General features: G+C 47.4%; 1 protein-coding gene across 2 annotated transcripts in view; it reads right to left on the bottom strand.

The window, feature by feature from the left end:
• Window positions 1–2,906: 2,906 nt before the first annotated feature.
• The window catches only part of pacrg (PARK2 co-regulated), a 134,949-nt gene continuing 125,257 nt past the window's right edge, over window positions 2,907–12,598 (bottom strand). The window contains exon 5 of one of the 2 annotated variants that reach the window (XM_056426588.1): window positions 2,907–3,297. In XM_056426588.1, the coding sequence (XP_056282563.1) occupies window positions 3,137–3,297 (161 nt within the window). In that variant the 3' untranslated portion in view covers window positions 2,907–3,136. The remainder of the gene's footprint in view (window positions 3,298–12,598) is intronic. The other variant, XR_008833207.1, reaches the window with a different exon arrangement.

Raw genomic sequence — 12,598 nt, 5'->3', positions numbered from 1 at the left:
AAATTACTCTTTTTACACTACATGACCTTTGATCTCGTCAGCACTTATCTGAGTAGAAATTACCAGGAGACAAATAGACTAAGATGTTGTAAACAGGTTGAATAACATGAAAGATCGATACCACCGTCTGCTCATCCCATCAGGAATATATTTTAAAAACTCGGAAATCCTCTCCCTGAAAATAATAATGTGGCGTTATCTGCGACAGATACTATCTGCCGTTGGCGAGGAGAGCATGATGTTATAACCTACGCTCTACGACTGGAGGAAATACTCTGAATGGGAAGCAATTGATTTCCTTGTGTGTGTATGTGAGGGCACCCGCAGTCACACAATGATCAATTGCTCATTATGACTATGGGAGAAGGGTTAGAATATGATGATCTGGAAAATGTCTGCTCTCTGCTCCATTTTTTTTTTTAAATATTGTTTTCTTGTCGGGGAACAGAGCGAGATAAGGGAGATATTGGAGTGATGTCATGCTTGGTCTTTCAGGCCTGTCTGGACCGGCCATGCGTTGATGCCTCTGATTGACCAAATAACCTCATTGGCCGACTCCATTCCTGTTCATTTCACACTTCACTCTATTACTCGCATGAGCACGGTGTTGTTGTTTGGTATTGTTTGCCATTATTGTGTGTGTGTGTGTGTGTGTGTGTGTGTGTGTGTGCACGTGTGTGTGCGTGCAGCTCTTGATTGGAGGACATATTCTTCGATGTTCCTTTCCAGACTGTCTTAATGAGCTTCAGTGGGTTTCGGAGGAGGTCGAAACGGACACCATTTAGCATTTAATGCCCATTAGCGCCTGTGATGTGACCTAATTGAGCCGAAGCAATCAGACTGCCTGGCCCTTTAAGTGCGAAGAAGTGAAGTGAATTCTGGGCAATTTCTGTCTATTATAGCTGGTATGACATTGGCTCGGAGCGAAAGACTATGATGAGCAGATGGAGAGCCGTGAGGACAATTTCTGACGAGTTCTGAAAAACAATTTTTGAAGCATTCCCTGAAAAAGAGCGTCACAGAAACGTTCACAGTGTAGCACTCGGTCCTCTCTCAGCTCCCCCTCCCTTGCTGGCCAGCTGCTAGCCTGTGGCTCAGTAACATTGGCCAGGTGAAGAGGGACAGCGGGGCGTCCCTGATTCAGTTCGACAGAAGCGTAGGCGGCTCAGAGTTCGATAAGCTCATCGAGCGAGAACAGAGGGGAAATTCCACCTCGCTTGAAAAGTAGGAGATGCGTCTGCAAAGTTGCTTTATTTGTTTTATTATGCCGCCACAGTGATGAAGGTGAGCTATGTGTTTCCTGTTGAAAGGGGACCGCGCCGCACGGATCAGGCAGCGGCGTGGAACAGCTGTTCGGGAACATCCTTTTCATGATGTGCCGAGGTTGAAATACAAGCATTATGAACCCGTCTCCTGGCTGAGAATAGATTCCTCCGCAGACCTGTAAAGTTGCTTTTGCCGGAGCCGTGAGAGACGGTGTCAGAAATCAATTACGCTATGTTCCCCCCGTAGGTCACAAGGTTGTGTATGGAGGACATATGGTTGCCAAAGCTTCCATTGTGTGAACGGTGCCTTCAACACATGCAGTTGGTTAGAGAGGCCCACCGAGGGGCTGGCTGGGCAAGATAAACAATATAAAAAACAGGCACTGATCACTGAGGGGGTATCTGTGTTCAAAGGACGGTTACTGGCCCTGCTGAGACTCCGCCCACTGTTGAGACTCCGCCCACTCTTCCTCTCTACCTCCATCTGATGGATGGTGGAGGTCTGGATGGTGGAATATGCCGACTACCAACTCTTCATCCACTCTTCATCTTCATTGTGTTGTTCCTGTGTTTTAATTAGTGTGTCATGATTCCTTCTGGTCACATGACATCTATGACACCTGTTCATCCTGGAGAGGGATCCTCCTCTGTTCTCTCCTCAAGGGTTCTGACCTTTTACCCTAAAGGGTTGTTTGGGAGTTGTTCCTGATCCCATGTGAGGTCAAAGGTCAAAGGTCAGGGATGTCTATGTGTACAGATTGTAAAGCACTCTGAGGGGAATTTGTAATTTGTGAAAATGGGCTCTACAAATAAACTGAATTGAATTGAATTGAATTACCAAACCAGTGCGTGTGTGTGTGTGTGTGTGTGTGTGTGTGTGTGTGTGTGTGCGTGTTATCTGGAGGAATGCTGTCAGCCGTCATTCCTCTGCCTGCATGTTCTCCAGCTGGGCTCGTGACAGAACGGCTACAGAGACACAATAGAAGCCGTTGTGCAGCAGGACTTTACGGACGGAGGCGGACGGCAGGCCTGCGTCACGGGACTCTCGCGGATTGCAATCTATCACATATTGTCTCGGTGTAATGTGTCTTTTGAGTGGCGCTCGGTCCCCGTCGGCTCCGAAGGTGGCTGTAAAATGCAAAAAATGTTGCAGGGGCAGTTTGAGATGTTTTCTTTAGACCTGAACACTTTTTTTTTTCCACCTTGAAACGTGTCGCCGTTCAGTGGAGTCGTACATTTAAGTTTCTGTTAAGTCGCAAAGTTTCACTGTTAAATCAGTAAAATGTTCAAATCTCTGCTTTCCATACATTGTGAAAAAAATCATTAAAAAAGTTAAATCCAAACTGTTTCGTTTTTTTCCGTTTTTTCCTACAAATAAACTAGGTTTTGGGGCAACGGCTGCAATAGATGATAAAATAACATTCTGTTAGTCAATTTAGGCGGTGTCTGTGTGATCAACATCTCACAATGTGATGCATATGGCCGTTTGAAATAAAGTCGCTGTGCATCGAGGATTCCTCATCAGCTCGCAAAATAAATCATTAAAGCAACACGGGAAAAATCGCAATGCCGCACATTTGCTCGGTCCAGCTCGCCGTCGCGTGAACACGTGATGGTGATAGACACACAGATACACACGGCATGAGTTGCGATGAATTTAATCGGGGTTTAATAGAAGATGCATTGAGTAGAGAAGAGGGGGAGGGGCTTTGAGCTCGGAACAGGAACACAAAGAGAAGGACTGAGTTTAGGGGAAGGCCAGGATAAAGAAAGGGATGAGATGAGAGTTAAGAGTTGGGAGCAGACACAGGAGGACTGGCATGTGGCTAAAGTCAAGAGTCTGTGTGACATCAGGGGGACGTACCCCGTCCTCAGTTGTTAATGCAGGACTGGTAGGTGGGCACCATGTATTTGATGTTTATGAAGGAATCCTCTCCTCCGAAGCGCTCGAACATCTCCAGAGTCTCCTGGATCAGGTCGCCGATGTTCTCCCTCTTCTGCTGGCTGTAGTCGATGCCGTCTCCGGTGTTGACTGGGGACGAGGAAACGAGAGTCAGACGGACAGCACGAGGACAGACAGAGGTGGGTACGCTCGGTCGGGGGCCTCGCCGACTGTGAGCTTCATGTCAGGCCTCTCAAAGCTCCACCCGGGGCCACGCCGCCATGCCCGAGTCGGCAAAGGTCATCCTTCCATCTGACTTCAAACACACGGACGGACTCATTTCTCTTGGACGCCGCGGTCCGTCGGGACCGGACGGCAGCAAGGCGGAGAACCGTTCGGCTAAAAGGTTTCTTACAAAGGACGTACGGCTCCGCTGACGCACGGCGCTCTGTTGGGTAACACGTCGGTGGGAGCGTGTGGAATGTACTAGAATCTAAATCTGAACCGGAGAAAAAGTTCAACAGCATATCCAAATGTGCAATTATGACATTTTGTTCATTATATTTTTGAGAATAGAGCCAGAGAGCAGAATACACTTGTGGCCAATCACAATACGGCAAGAACGCTGCAGAACCTCGCCTCCCCCAGGACTCACACACACACACACACACACACACACACACGCGTAAACAGTGCAGTAAAACACACACAATTGCACAATAGCGCTCGAGAGCGCTGGGGGAACTTGTTATCGAAAAAAACATTCTTGAGGTGTCCAGCCCTCATTCCTACCTTCAGGCACACTTAAACACACACACACACACACACACATACATACATACACATACACACACACACACACACACACACACACACATGGATCGTGACTTTATCAGCACACAGCAAACTGCCAATCTCATGGCATTGCACTGGGGGCTCAAAACACTTTTCAGAGGGAAGTAAATATATAGAGGAGTAAAGGGCACACATGCACACACACACACACACACACACACTCACACACACCCAAAAATGTCCTATTCAACTATATATCCTGGAGATAAACTGGATTTATTTCTTGAGGGTATAAAATGAAATAAGAAAAAAACGTTGTCATTTGACAGGAAGCTTTTTCGAGGAGAGAGAAGAGAGGAGAAGAGGAACGTGTTCCATGAAGTGTACCTGGGATGTGACAAACGAACAGCAGCACTTTAAGGAGGACCCCTCAGCCCTTTTGTTCACTCCCAATTAGGCCTGATGAGAGAAGGCAACATTAAACCTCTCTCTGACTTCTTCCTAACACTCCATCCCCTATTCTTCCTCAGTTTTTCTACGCTGTAATCAGACTCAACCTTCTCTCTCTCTCTCTCTTTCTCTCTCTCTCTCCTCTCCTTTCCACCCATCCATGGCCTCCTCATTAAAACACAAAGAGAGCCGATCCCATAAAGTGGTCTGTTAAGCAGTAACACGTCTCTGACCTCAGTCTGCTGCTCAGGATCCGTTCTCCTGTTTTAGACGAGAGCGACGGGGGAGAACAGCCGCGCAACTTTAGCAGCTTTGGCTTCATGTCGCAGCTATTCTCTTGTTTTCCCGTTCGAGAAACATTAACAAAAACTGCACAGGATGAGGAATGCATCCTTTTGGGTAAAGTATCCTATTGTATCTCAACAAAGGCTCTGTTTCATTCTGGAGCGAACCACCACAGAGCACTCGACTAGCATCTGAAACGCAGCCGTGTGATCCTTGAAAGTGAAAAGCAACGCGATCACGAAGGAATGAGTACGCGGCGTGTGTGTCGTTGGCAAAGAGTGAAGAATAAAGTGACAGGAGTCAACTGAGTCACTCCTGCAGGCATGGTGTGTGTGTGTGTGTGTGTGTTTGGGTTAAAAAGCCATGCCTGTGGAGAGCCACCCCCCTGTTAGAGTGAAAATGAGCAGCCAAAGCCAGCCGGAGGGAGAGCTTTGGCCTTCGGACTCCAGAACACAGAGAGCCGGAGAACCAGCGCCGCTCAGACCCGTTTACTGCAGGGGGGGGGGGGGGGCGTCCTGCAAAAGGGGATTTGTTGCTGTTGCTATACTGAGAGTTTCAGCCCTTCCAAGTGCATTTCTAATGCTGAGCCGTTGGGAGGCCAGCAGCATCAAAAGGAAGACGCCGGAAGAATTTTGCAACGATTCTCAATATTTAAAGAGGAGCAAAGGGAAAAAAGTGTGTTTAAGGAGGGAAAGGGAGGGGGGGCGGGGGTGTTAAAAGCTGCCTCTGCAAATGTCTTTCAGCAAAATAACTTCTTCTTCTTCATTCCTCCCCTCCCTGTCTTTTTTTCCTTCTCCTCAGCTTACGGCGATAGCTGCAACCCAGGGCAGAAAGAGAACGAGAGAGAGGAGGAATACAAATCTTTAAAAACAATCAGAATAAAAACTCCCGCTCTGTGAACACAAGGAAAAGGGCTTCAGCAGGAGTCGGCTGTCTGTTTCTCTGAGGAAGAGGAGGAGGAAGAGGAAGGGTCGATACAAATGCAGCCTGTACACATCCTCAGTACGAAGACATTCCCTACGCTGAGGGCAGGAAGACAAGAAAGTAGCAGAGAAAAGATCTGTCTGTCTGTCTGTCTGTCTGTCCTATACCAACACTAAACAACAACAGCTGTAGTCCTCCTCCTCCTCCTCCTCCTCCTCCTCCCTTCTCCTCCTCCATCCGTCATTCCCCACGGTCCTCATCAACCTGCCTTCCCTCATCGTTTGGTCCAAATCTTAAATACACGGAGTGGAGTGTAAGAGGATATTTACTGGAGCGTTGACCTTTGACCCCCCCCGTGAGACGTCTGACCCAGGTCAGCACCATGCGTCTGCTGTGTGGCTGTAATCTCTCCTGCAAGGGACCGGCTGACACACACACACTGCAGCAGCTTTGGGAAGTTTAGCTCGGAATTCCAGCTCAGAGCGGAGGCTTCCCAACTCACCGGCTCTTTGATCACAGCAGGCAGAGGACAATCTGTGAATGTGAGACGGCTGCATTTGTTAAAGCTCGTTTGGCCATGTTTGAAAAAGGAAATGGAGGAATGAAGGTTGAGAGGGCCGTGAAACAGCTCGAGTGCCAGGAATGTGCTGAAGTCACGCGGCCGAGGGTGAAATGTGTGTGTGTTGCCATTCTTTCTTATCACCAGCCACACACACCGATAACCCACCAACCCAATTTCAGACTCAGCACCTCATCTTGTTTTCTCATATCATTTCTCATTCTCAAACAAAGATCGTATTCCTCTTGGCTAAGGAATGGGAAATATGAAAATAAAACACATTCATGAATTGCTGTTCAATTCAATTCAATTCAGTTCATTTTGTGTAGCCCAAAAATCACAATCAGAGGGCATTAACTGATTAGAGGGCATTAACATTCTTTTATTTCACGAGGCAGATTAGTCCCAAACGGACGGCTCTCGGGATCGGGGCTGGTTTACAACAGCACACGTGTGTAGAGACCGTTTTGAACCCGTGACATGCTATTCATTACACATGTTGTAAGAAGTGTCGATGCTAACAGCAGCGTTGGCGCGTGTCATCTCAGTGCAGTCACACCACTTAGTGCACGGCAACCTGTTCGAGTGTCAGTCTCCTCTTCCTCATCAGGCCTTTGAAAACACGCACATCACATGGGTCTACAGTCACGACGATCTCGATATATATGTGGATGCTATGTGTGAACCGGGCCGTAAGACCGGAGAGAGAGAGAGGGAGAGAGAGGGAGAGGAGCAAAGCAGTGGTGAGTGTGTGACAGAGGGTGTGTAGGTGTGAGAGGGTGAGACCGCGAGGGGAGCCGGAGCTTAACAGCAGGACTCTAATTAAAAAGACCTCACAGTGGAGCGCCAGGCAGAGCTCTCATGAAGAGACTCACACTGGCAAAGAGGTGGGGACACCAGGTGTGTGTGTGTGTGTGTGAGAGGGTGTTTATTTGTGTGTGTGTGTGTGTGTGTGTGCTCCTAACCACAGGTGTCTGCAAAGGAAGGGCAGACAGACAGTGTGGCAGAGATTATCCGAGCAGAATGCATGTGCTTGTTGAGGTTAGTTTGGACACGGGCAGACAGACACACACACACACACACACACACACACACACACACACACACGCCCATGCATGGATATCCACATGCGGTTGCGAGCAGAGAGGTGAACTCCCGGCTTGTGGCCAGCAGTAGTTGATTAAACTCCAGCCACCGTCTGACTGCTCATGCTTCCTGGAGGCTGACCTTTGCTGAAGGTCAGTGACCTCATCCTCCATGTGTTCCTCCAGCAGTGCTCAGTCTATCAGCGAGCCGGTGCCACTTCGACCTGGCGGAAGTTGGACATCGGCAAAAGCAGCGTGCCAGGAGGAGGAAAGCGTGTTCGGATCAGACCGTGCAGCCGAGAGAGAGAGTGGAGGCTGAGACGGAGACGCAACCGGCGGAGGACGTTCCTGAGCTGCTCAGGAGCCGAAGCCGTTAGATTCCCATCGATCCGGCTCCCACCGGCTTACTCGTCTACATTTGTACGTCGGTATACAGGAATTGAATTCCGATTCCTCACTTCCGCCAAAAAGCGTGCCCTGTCTTTGTCTAATCTTTACCCAGAAGTCCAAAGCTGTGGGAGCGTCACATCACGTCTTCCACGTCTCACAAAAGCCTCTTCTTGCTCATTTATTTTATGGATCAATGCTGTTCTCCAAGCGGTTAACATGTCCATGATTGTTTCAATTACCACCACTCGGATAATGCTTTTCCCATTTGAATGAATGATTTTAAACTTGATTACGTATATCAGGGGGCACACGTGAGTGTGTGTGTGTGTGTGTGTGTTGTTGTTGACAAACAGATTAGATTAGATTAGATTCAACTTCATTGTCATTACACGTGTACGAGTGCAGAGCAACGAAATGCAGTTTGGCATCCAACCAGAAGAACAACAGAACGTATCATAATAACTACAGGATATGCAGATTATAGTAAATAAAGCGCTCTACAAGAGGCCTCACCTGTACGATTGGTAATAAGTTTAGACTAAACAATAGACACAAACATTTAACATTTAAATAATGCGGAGATATAAACACAAACAGTGTCTGCAGTAGCTGGAGCAGACCTTTTCATGTGGGCCAGAAAGTGCCGACGGGGTCCTTCTCACTGCAGACCAACGCCACGGCACGGCTGCAAAGACACACTCCTCCTTCTGAGCAGCCAATAAAACACAAGTCCACCCGGAAGTCTCCCATCTCGCTCCAAGGAGATGTTTCATATAAATGAGGGATTATGAGAAATGAAAAGAAGACTGCAGTGGTGCGTAGGAATAAATGTGATTTACACTATTCCGCCGCCTATTCAGCCATTCAGAACCTCACCCCCACAGCGCGGGGACATATACCGCTCATGACGATGAAAATGAACGAACGCTGTGAACATGTACGACCACAAAGGACCGAGACTTTCCCGTTTGCCCGTCCGTGTGTCTCCGTGGCTGGGGGGAGAGTGTCAGCGCTGTCAGGTGCGAGTCAATGCCGTCAGATGCGATCTCATTACGCCAGCTTACCTCAAGGTGAGCGGTGGGCTGCCGGCGAGGCACAACATCGATCGGCACCGGGGACGGGCGCCAAAGGCCACCGCGCTGCGCAGTGTGCACAAGCCAAACAAGCGCCGCACTTTGAAATGCAAAGGTTCACTAATAGGGTGCAGGACATGCACACAGAAGGCTGGCAACGGCATCGCCTTCATGCCTTCCATGTCTCATTGTCATCGAGCGGTCAGCGGAGGACTCGTCATACATATAAACAAGTATTGGACGGTATCTGCACTACACACTGCAGGAGATCGTGGCAAACTCAGCACTGTACTTTATTCCCCCTGTATATTTAGTATTAGTAGGCCTGTTAGTATTTAGTTTTTAGTATTGTGTTTTGTCAATCAAATCAAATACAATACAATATTATCCTATATAATATACAAAAGAGAAAGACTGAAAAGGTATAGGTAGAAGCAAAACATGCTTATAAATTCCTATCCTAAATTGAAATCAAAATAAATCAGAAAATTTATATAAAATAAAGAAGAAAATAAAACAACAAAAACAACAATAAACAAAATAAAAAACAAAATATATTTATATATACCACCACATACATCTTCCATATTAATACGTTTTTAAATACATTTATAACTCTCAAGAATTGTTTCTAAATAATTCCCTTGAAAACCAAAAAGGAATTCACCATTCTTACATCCATTTCAACATTATTCCATAATGATTCCATATCATATCATATCATATCATTACATGTCATTACATGAAGTGTCATTTAGCAGACGCTTTTATCCAAAGTGCATCAACCTAGAGTTCAAACTAAGAACAACAAGAATACAGAAAGTAACATTTCCTCAACATAGTCGAACTACAAAAGTACCATAATAAGAGCTATTTAAGTGCCACTGAAGTGTTAATCTGTGTTTTAATCCAGATATAGTCGGAAGAGATGTGTTTTTAGTTTCCGGCGGAAGCTGTAGAGACTTTCTATATCATATCATATCATATCATATCATATCGCTCAAAAGAAGGTCCTGAAACTGTAGAAAGCCGTCGCGAGCGTTCCACATCGTCTTATCTCTTCACCGCCGCGTCACCTGTGACCCGCGGCTTACATCAGATAACAGCATCCAGACAGCAAAGCGCCCTCGTCGCTTTCATCTCCCGTGTTGCGTCGAGCAGACGCGTGTTTGTGTGATGGCGGCAGAAAGGCTGTCTTCTAATTCCTAACGAGTTTGACAGGAATCCAATAAGCATTGACAGGATGTTGCTCTGCTTCCATCCATCAGGCCCATCAAAGCCGGAGTCAGAGTTCAAAGGAGATGCCCACCTTGATGCATGTTCGTCTGTCTGTCTGAAGCATCAATCGTTCCTCAGATCCGAGCATACGCGGGCATCCAATTAATGGCTGTCACAAACAATACATAAACAGCGGGGAATATTTGTAGTCCTATTCCCGGTGGCTCGCGACCTTCAGGAGCAGAAGCTAATTATTATTCATAGGAAACAGCTTGGCTGTTGTACCTTTGCTCTGGCAGCAGGTGTCCACGCGTGGGGGACACCGGCCTCATGCCCTCGTTTACACTTCTTCACGAGAACAGAGAGCATCTGTTTAAGTTGCTACGAGGAAAACGTTCTGCTTGTTTTTTCCATTCTTTTCTTTCTTTCTTCTAGATTTACTTTCCACAGGGAAACGGTGGCTTTCCAATGAATTCATCGCAGCACAGCTTCATTTACACCTCGGCTGTGCAAGTTTATATGCAGAAATAGTTTATTTACACTCAGTTTGTCGTCTAAATGGTGTTAAAAAAAACCCGGATGAACGTGATATCGGGTTAATGTCTCGAGGAGACGTCGTATGAACGGCACAAAACAAGAATTAGTGGGAATTGAACGTATTTGCTAATGGAGTTGCTTGTGATGAATTTAATGTGAGGTTTGTGAATGGAAAGTAATTAGAATTGTAATTACTTTGTAATGGGAACGTGTTTTTCAAAGCGTTGAGGCCAGCCTTTTATTGGGATCGAGGTCACGCGTCATCGGTTCAGTGAAACTCAATGGATCTCATCTCATTGAACTGAGATTGTTAGAACAGAGGAACGTCTCTCTCTCCAGTTTGTATGAAGTGTGTTTTTTTAAGGTGAGTTAATTGACATGGTAATTAAGTCGGCTGTGCAGTTGTATTTTCTCTGTTAAATACAGAATATAGGTGTACGAATGCTCCTTTTTGTGATTTATTTAGTAAACTACTGCACCGGATTATCTCCCTTCACCAAAAACAGTGACTTTACCGCACTAAGTGAAAATACTGACACACACACACACCTACCTAGACAGTAATTCACACGCACACACACACACTTATGTCTATAAAATCACTTGAGTCTTCATAACCACTTTAGCCTTGGAAGCTGCATCGATGGAAGGACAAACACACACACACACACACACACACACACACACACACACACACACACACACACACACACACACACACACACACACACACACACACACACACTAACGAAGGGAACGCACGGTGAGTGGTCCAGCCCTTCCATTAGCCTAATGAAGTGGCTCTCTAAGATGGATGACATGACATCACCTCCACCACCAATCACAATATCACCCCTAAAAAACCTTCCACTAAAAGCCCCCCCCCACAACCCAACCCCCCCTCCCCCCATTTCTTACTGCACCAAATGGACGATGAGCATTCCGGGGCCCATTCCCCCCCCCCCTCACAACACTTTTATGGGCCTGGTTATTTATCTCTTTAATGCAATTGGCTGGGAGTGGATGCCGATGTCTGCGTCTGGCTACTAAATCTCGGCGGGTGGGGTCGGCCCGATGATTAAAAGAACTTTGGCTCCACAATGACAACGGCAGCGAGCGGACGGCGAGCGGTCGCTCTGCAGTCAGAGCGGGAACCGGCAGGGCGGCGCGACGGGAAGCCTCGGGGGGGCGGCGGCTCCCGGGGGACACGGCCCGGGGAGAGGAACGCCACGTCCACGCGCCGACGCCGGCACGCCAACACCTCCCGCTACGCTCACACGCCGCGCCGGAGTCTGAGAGCGCCGAATAGGGCGGAGTTTGGAAAAGACACTCCCGAGGACGGAGACATTAGAAAACTCCGGGGTTTACGTCCCAGTGGGACGAGTGTGGAAGGAGACGTTCGTAAACAATGACATGGAGGCCGAGTTCGCTCCTCGATTGGCTCTTGGCCGCCCCGCCGCGCCCTTCGCTGATTGGTCACGCCCGTCAGCGGTTGGACCTCGTCTTCAGTTCATGCCACGAAATCTCTGGTCCCTTCGTTCGCCGTTAAACCAACTGCAGTGTGTAGAACATCTGCTTCCTGTGGACACCGTTAACGCCATGGCCCTGCTGAGACTCCGCCCACTGCTGAGACTCCGCCCACTCCTCCTCTCCACCTCCGTCTGATGGATGGTGGAGGTCTGGATGGTGGAATATGCTGACTACCAACTCTTCATCCACTCTGTCATCTTCATTGTGTTGTTCCTGTGTTTTAATGTGTGTAATGATTCCTTCTGGTCACATGACATCTATGACACCTGTCCATCCTGGAGAGGGATCCTCCTGTTCTCTCCTCAAGGGGTCTGACCTTTTACCCTGAAGGGTTGTTTGGGAGTTGTTCCTGATCCGATGTGAGGTCAAAGGTCAAAGGTCAGGGATGTCTATGTGTACAGATTGTAAAGCACTCTGAGGGGAATTTCTAATTCATGAAAATGGGCGATACAAATAAACTGAACTGAATTGAATTCTAGGTGGAGGGTCATGTGATATGCGTATAAAAAACTCAGTTTAAAAAAGAAAATATATTAGCTAGTTGGAGCATGTTCACACAAATGCAAATTGATAAGGAAGTGTTTCACCCACTTCTCAATGACCTT

The sequence above is a fragment of the Pseudoliparis swirei genome, chromosome 11 (genome assembly GCF_029220125.1).
Source record: "Pseudoliparis swirei isolate HS2019 ecotype Mariana Trench chromosome 11, NWPU_hadal_v1, whole genome shotgun sequence".
NCBI classification, from domain to species: Eukaryota; Metazoa; Chordata; class Actinopteri; order Perciformes; family Liparidae; genus Pseudoliparis; species Pseudoliparis swirei.
The sequence above is the reverse complement of the archived record's forward strand: the minus strand, read 5'-3'. Positions and strand labels throughout refer to the sequence as shown.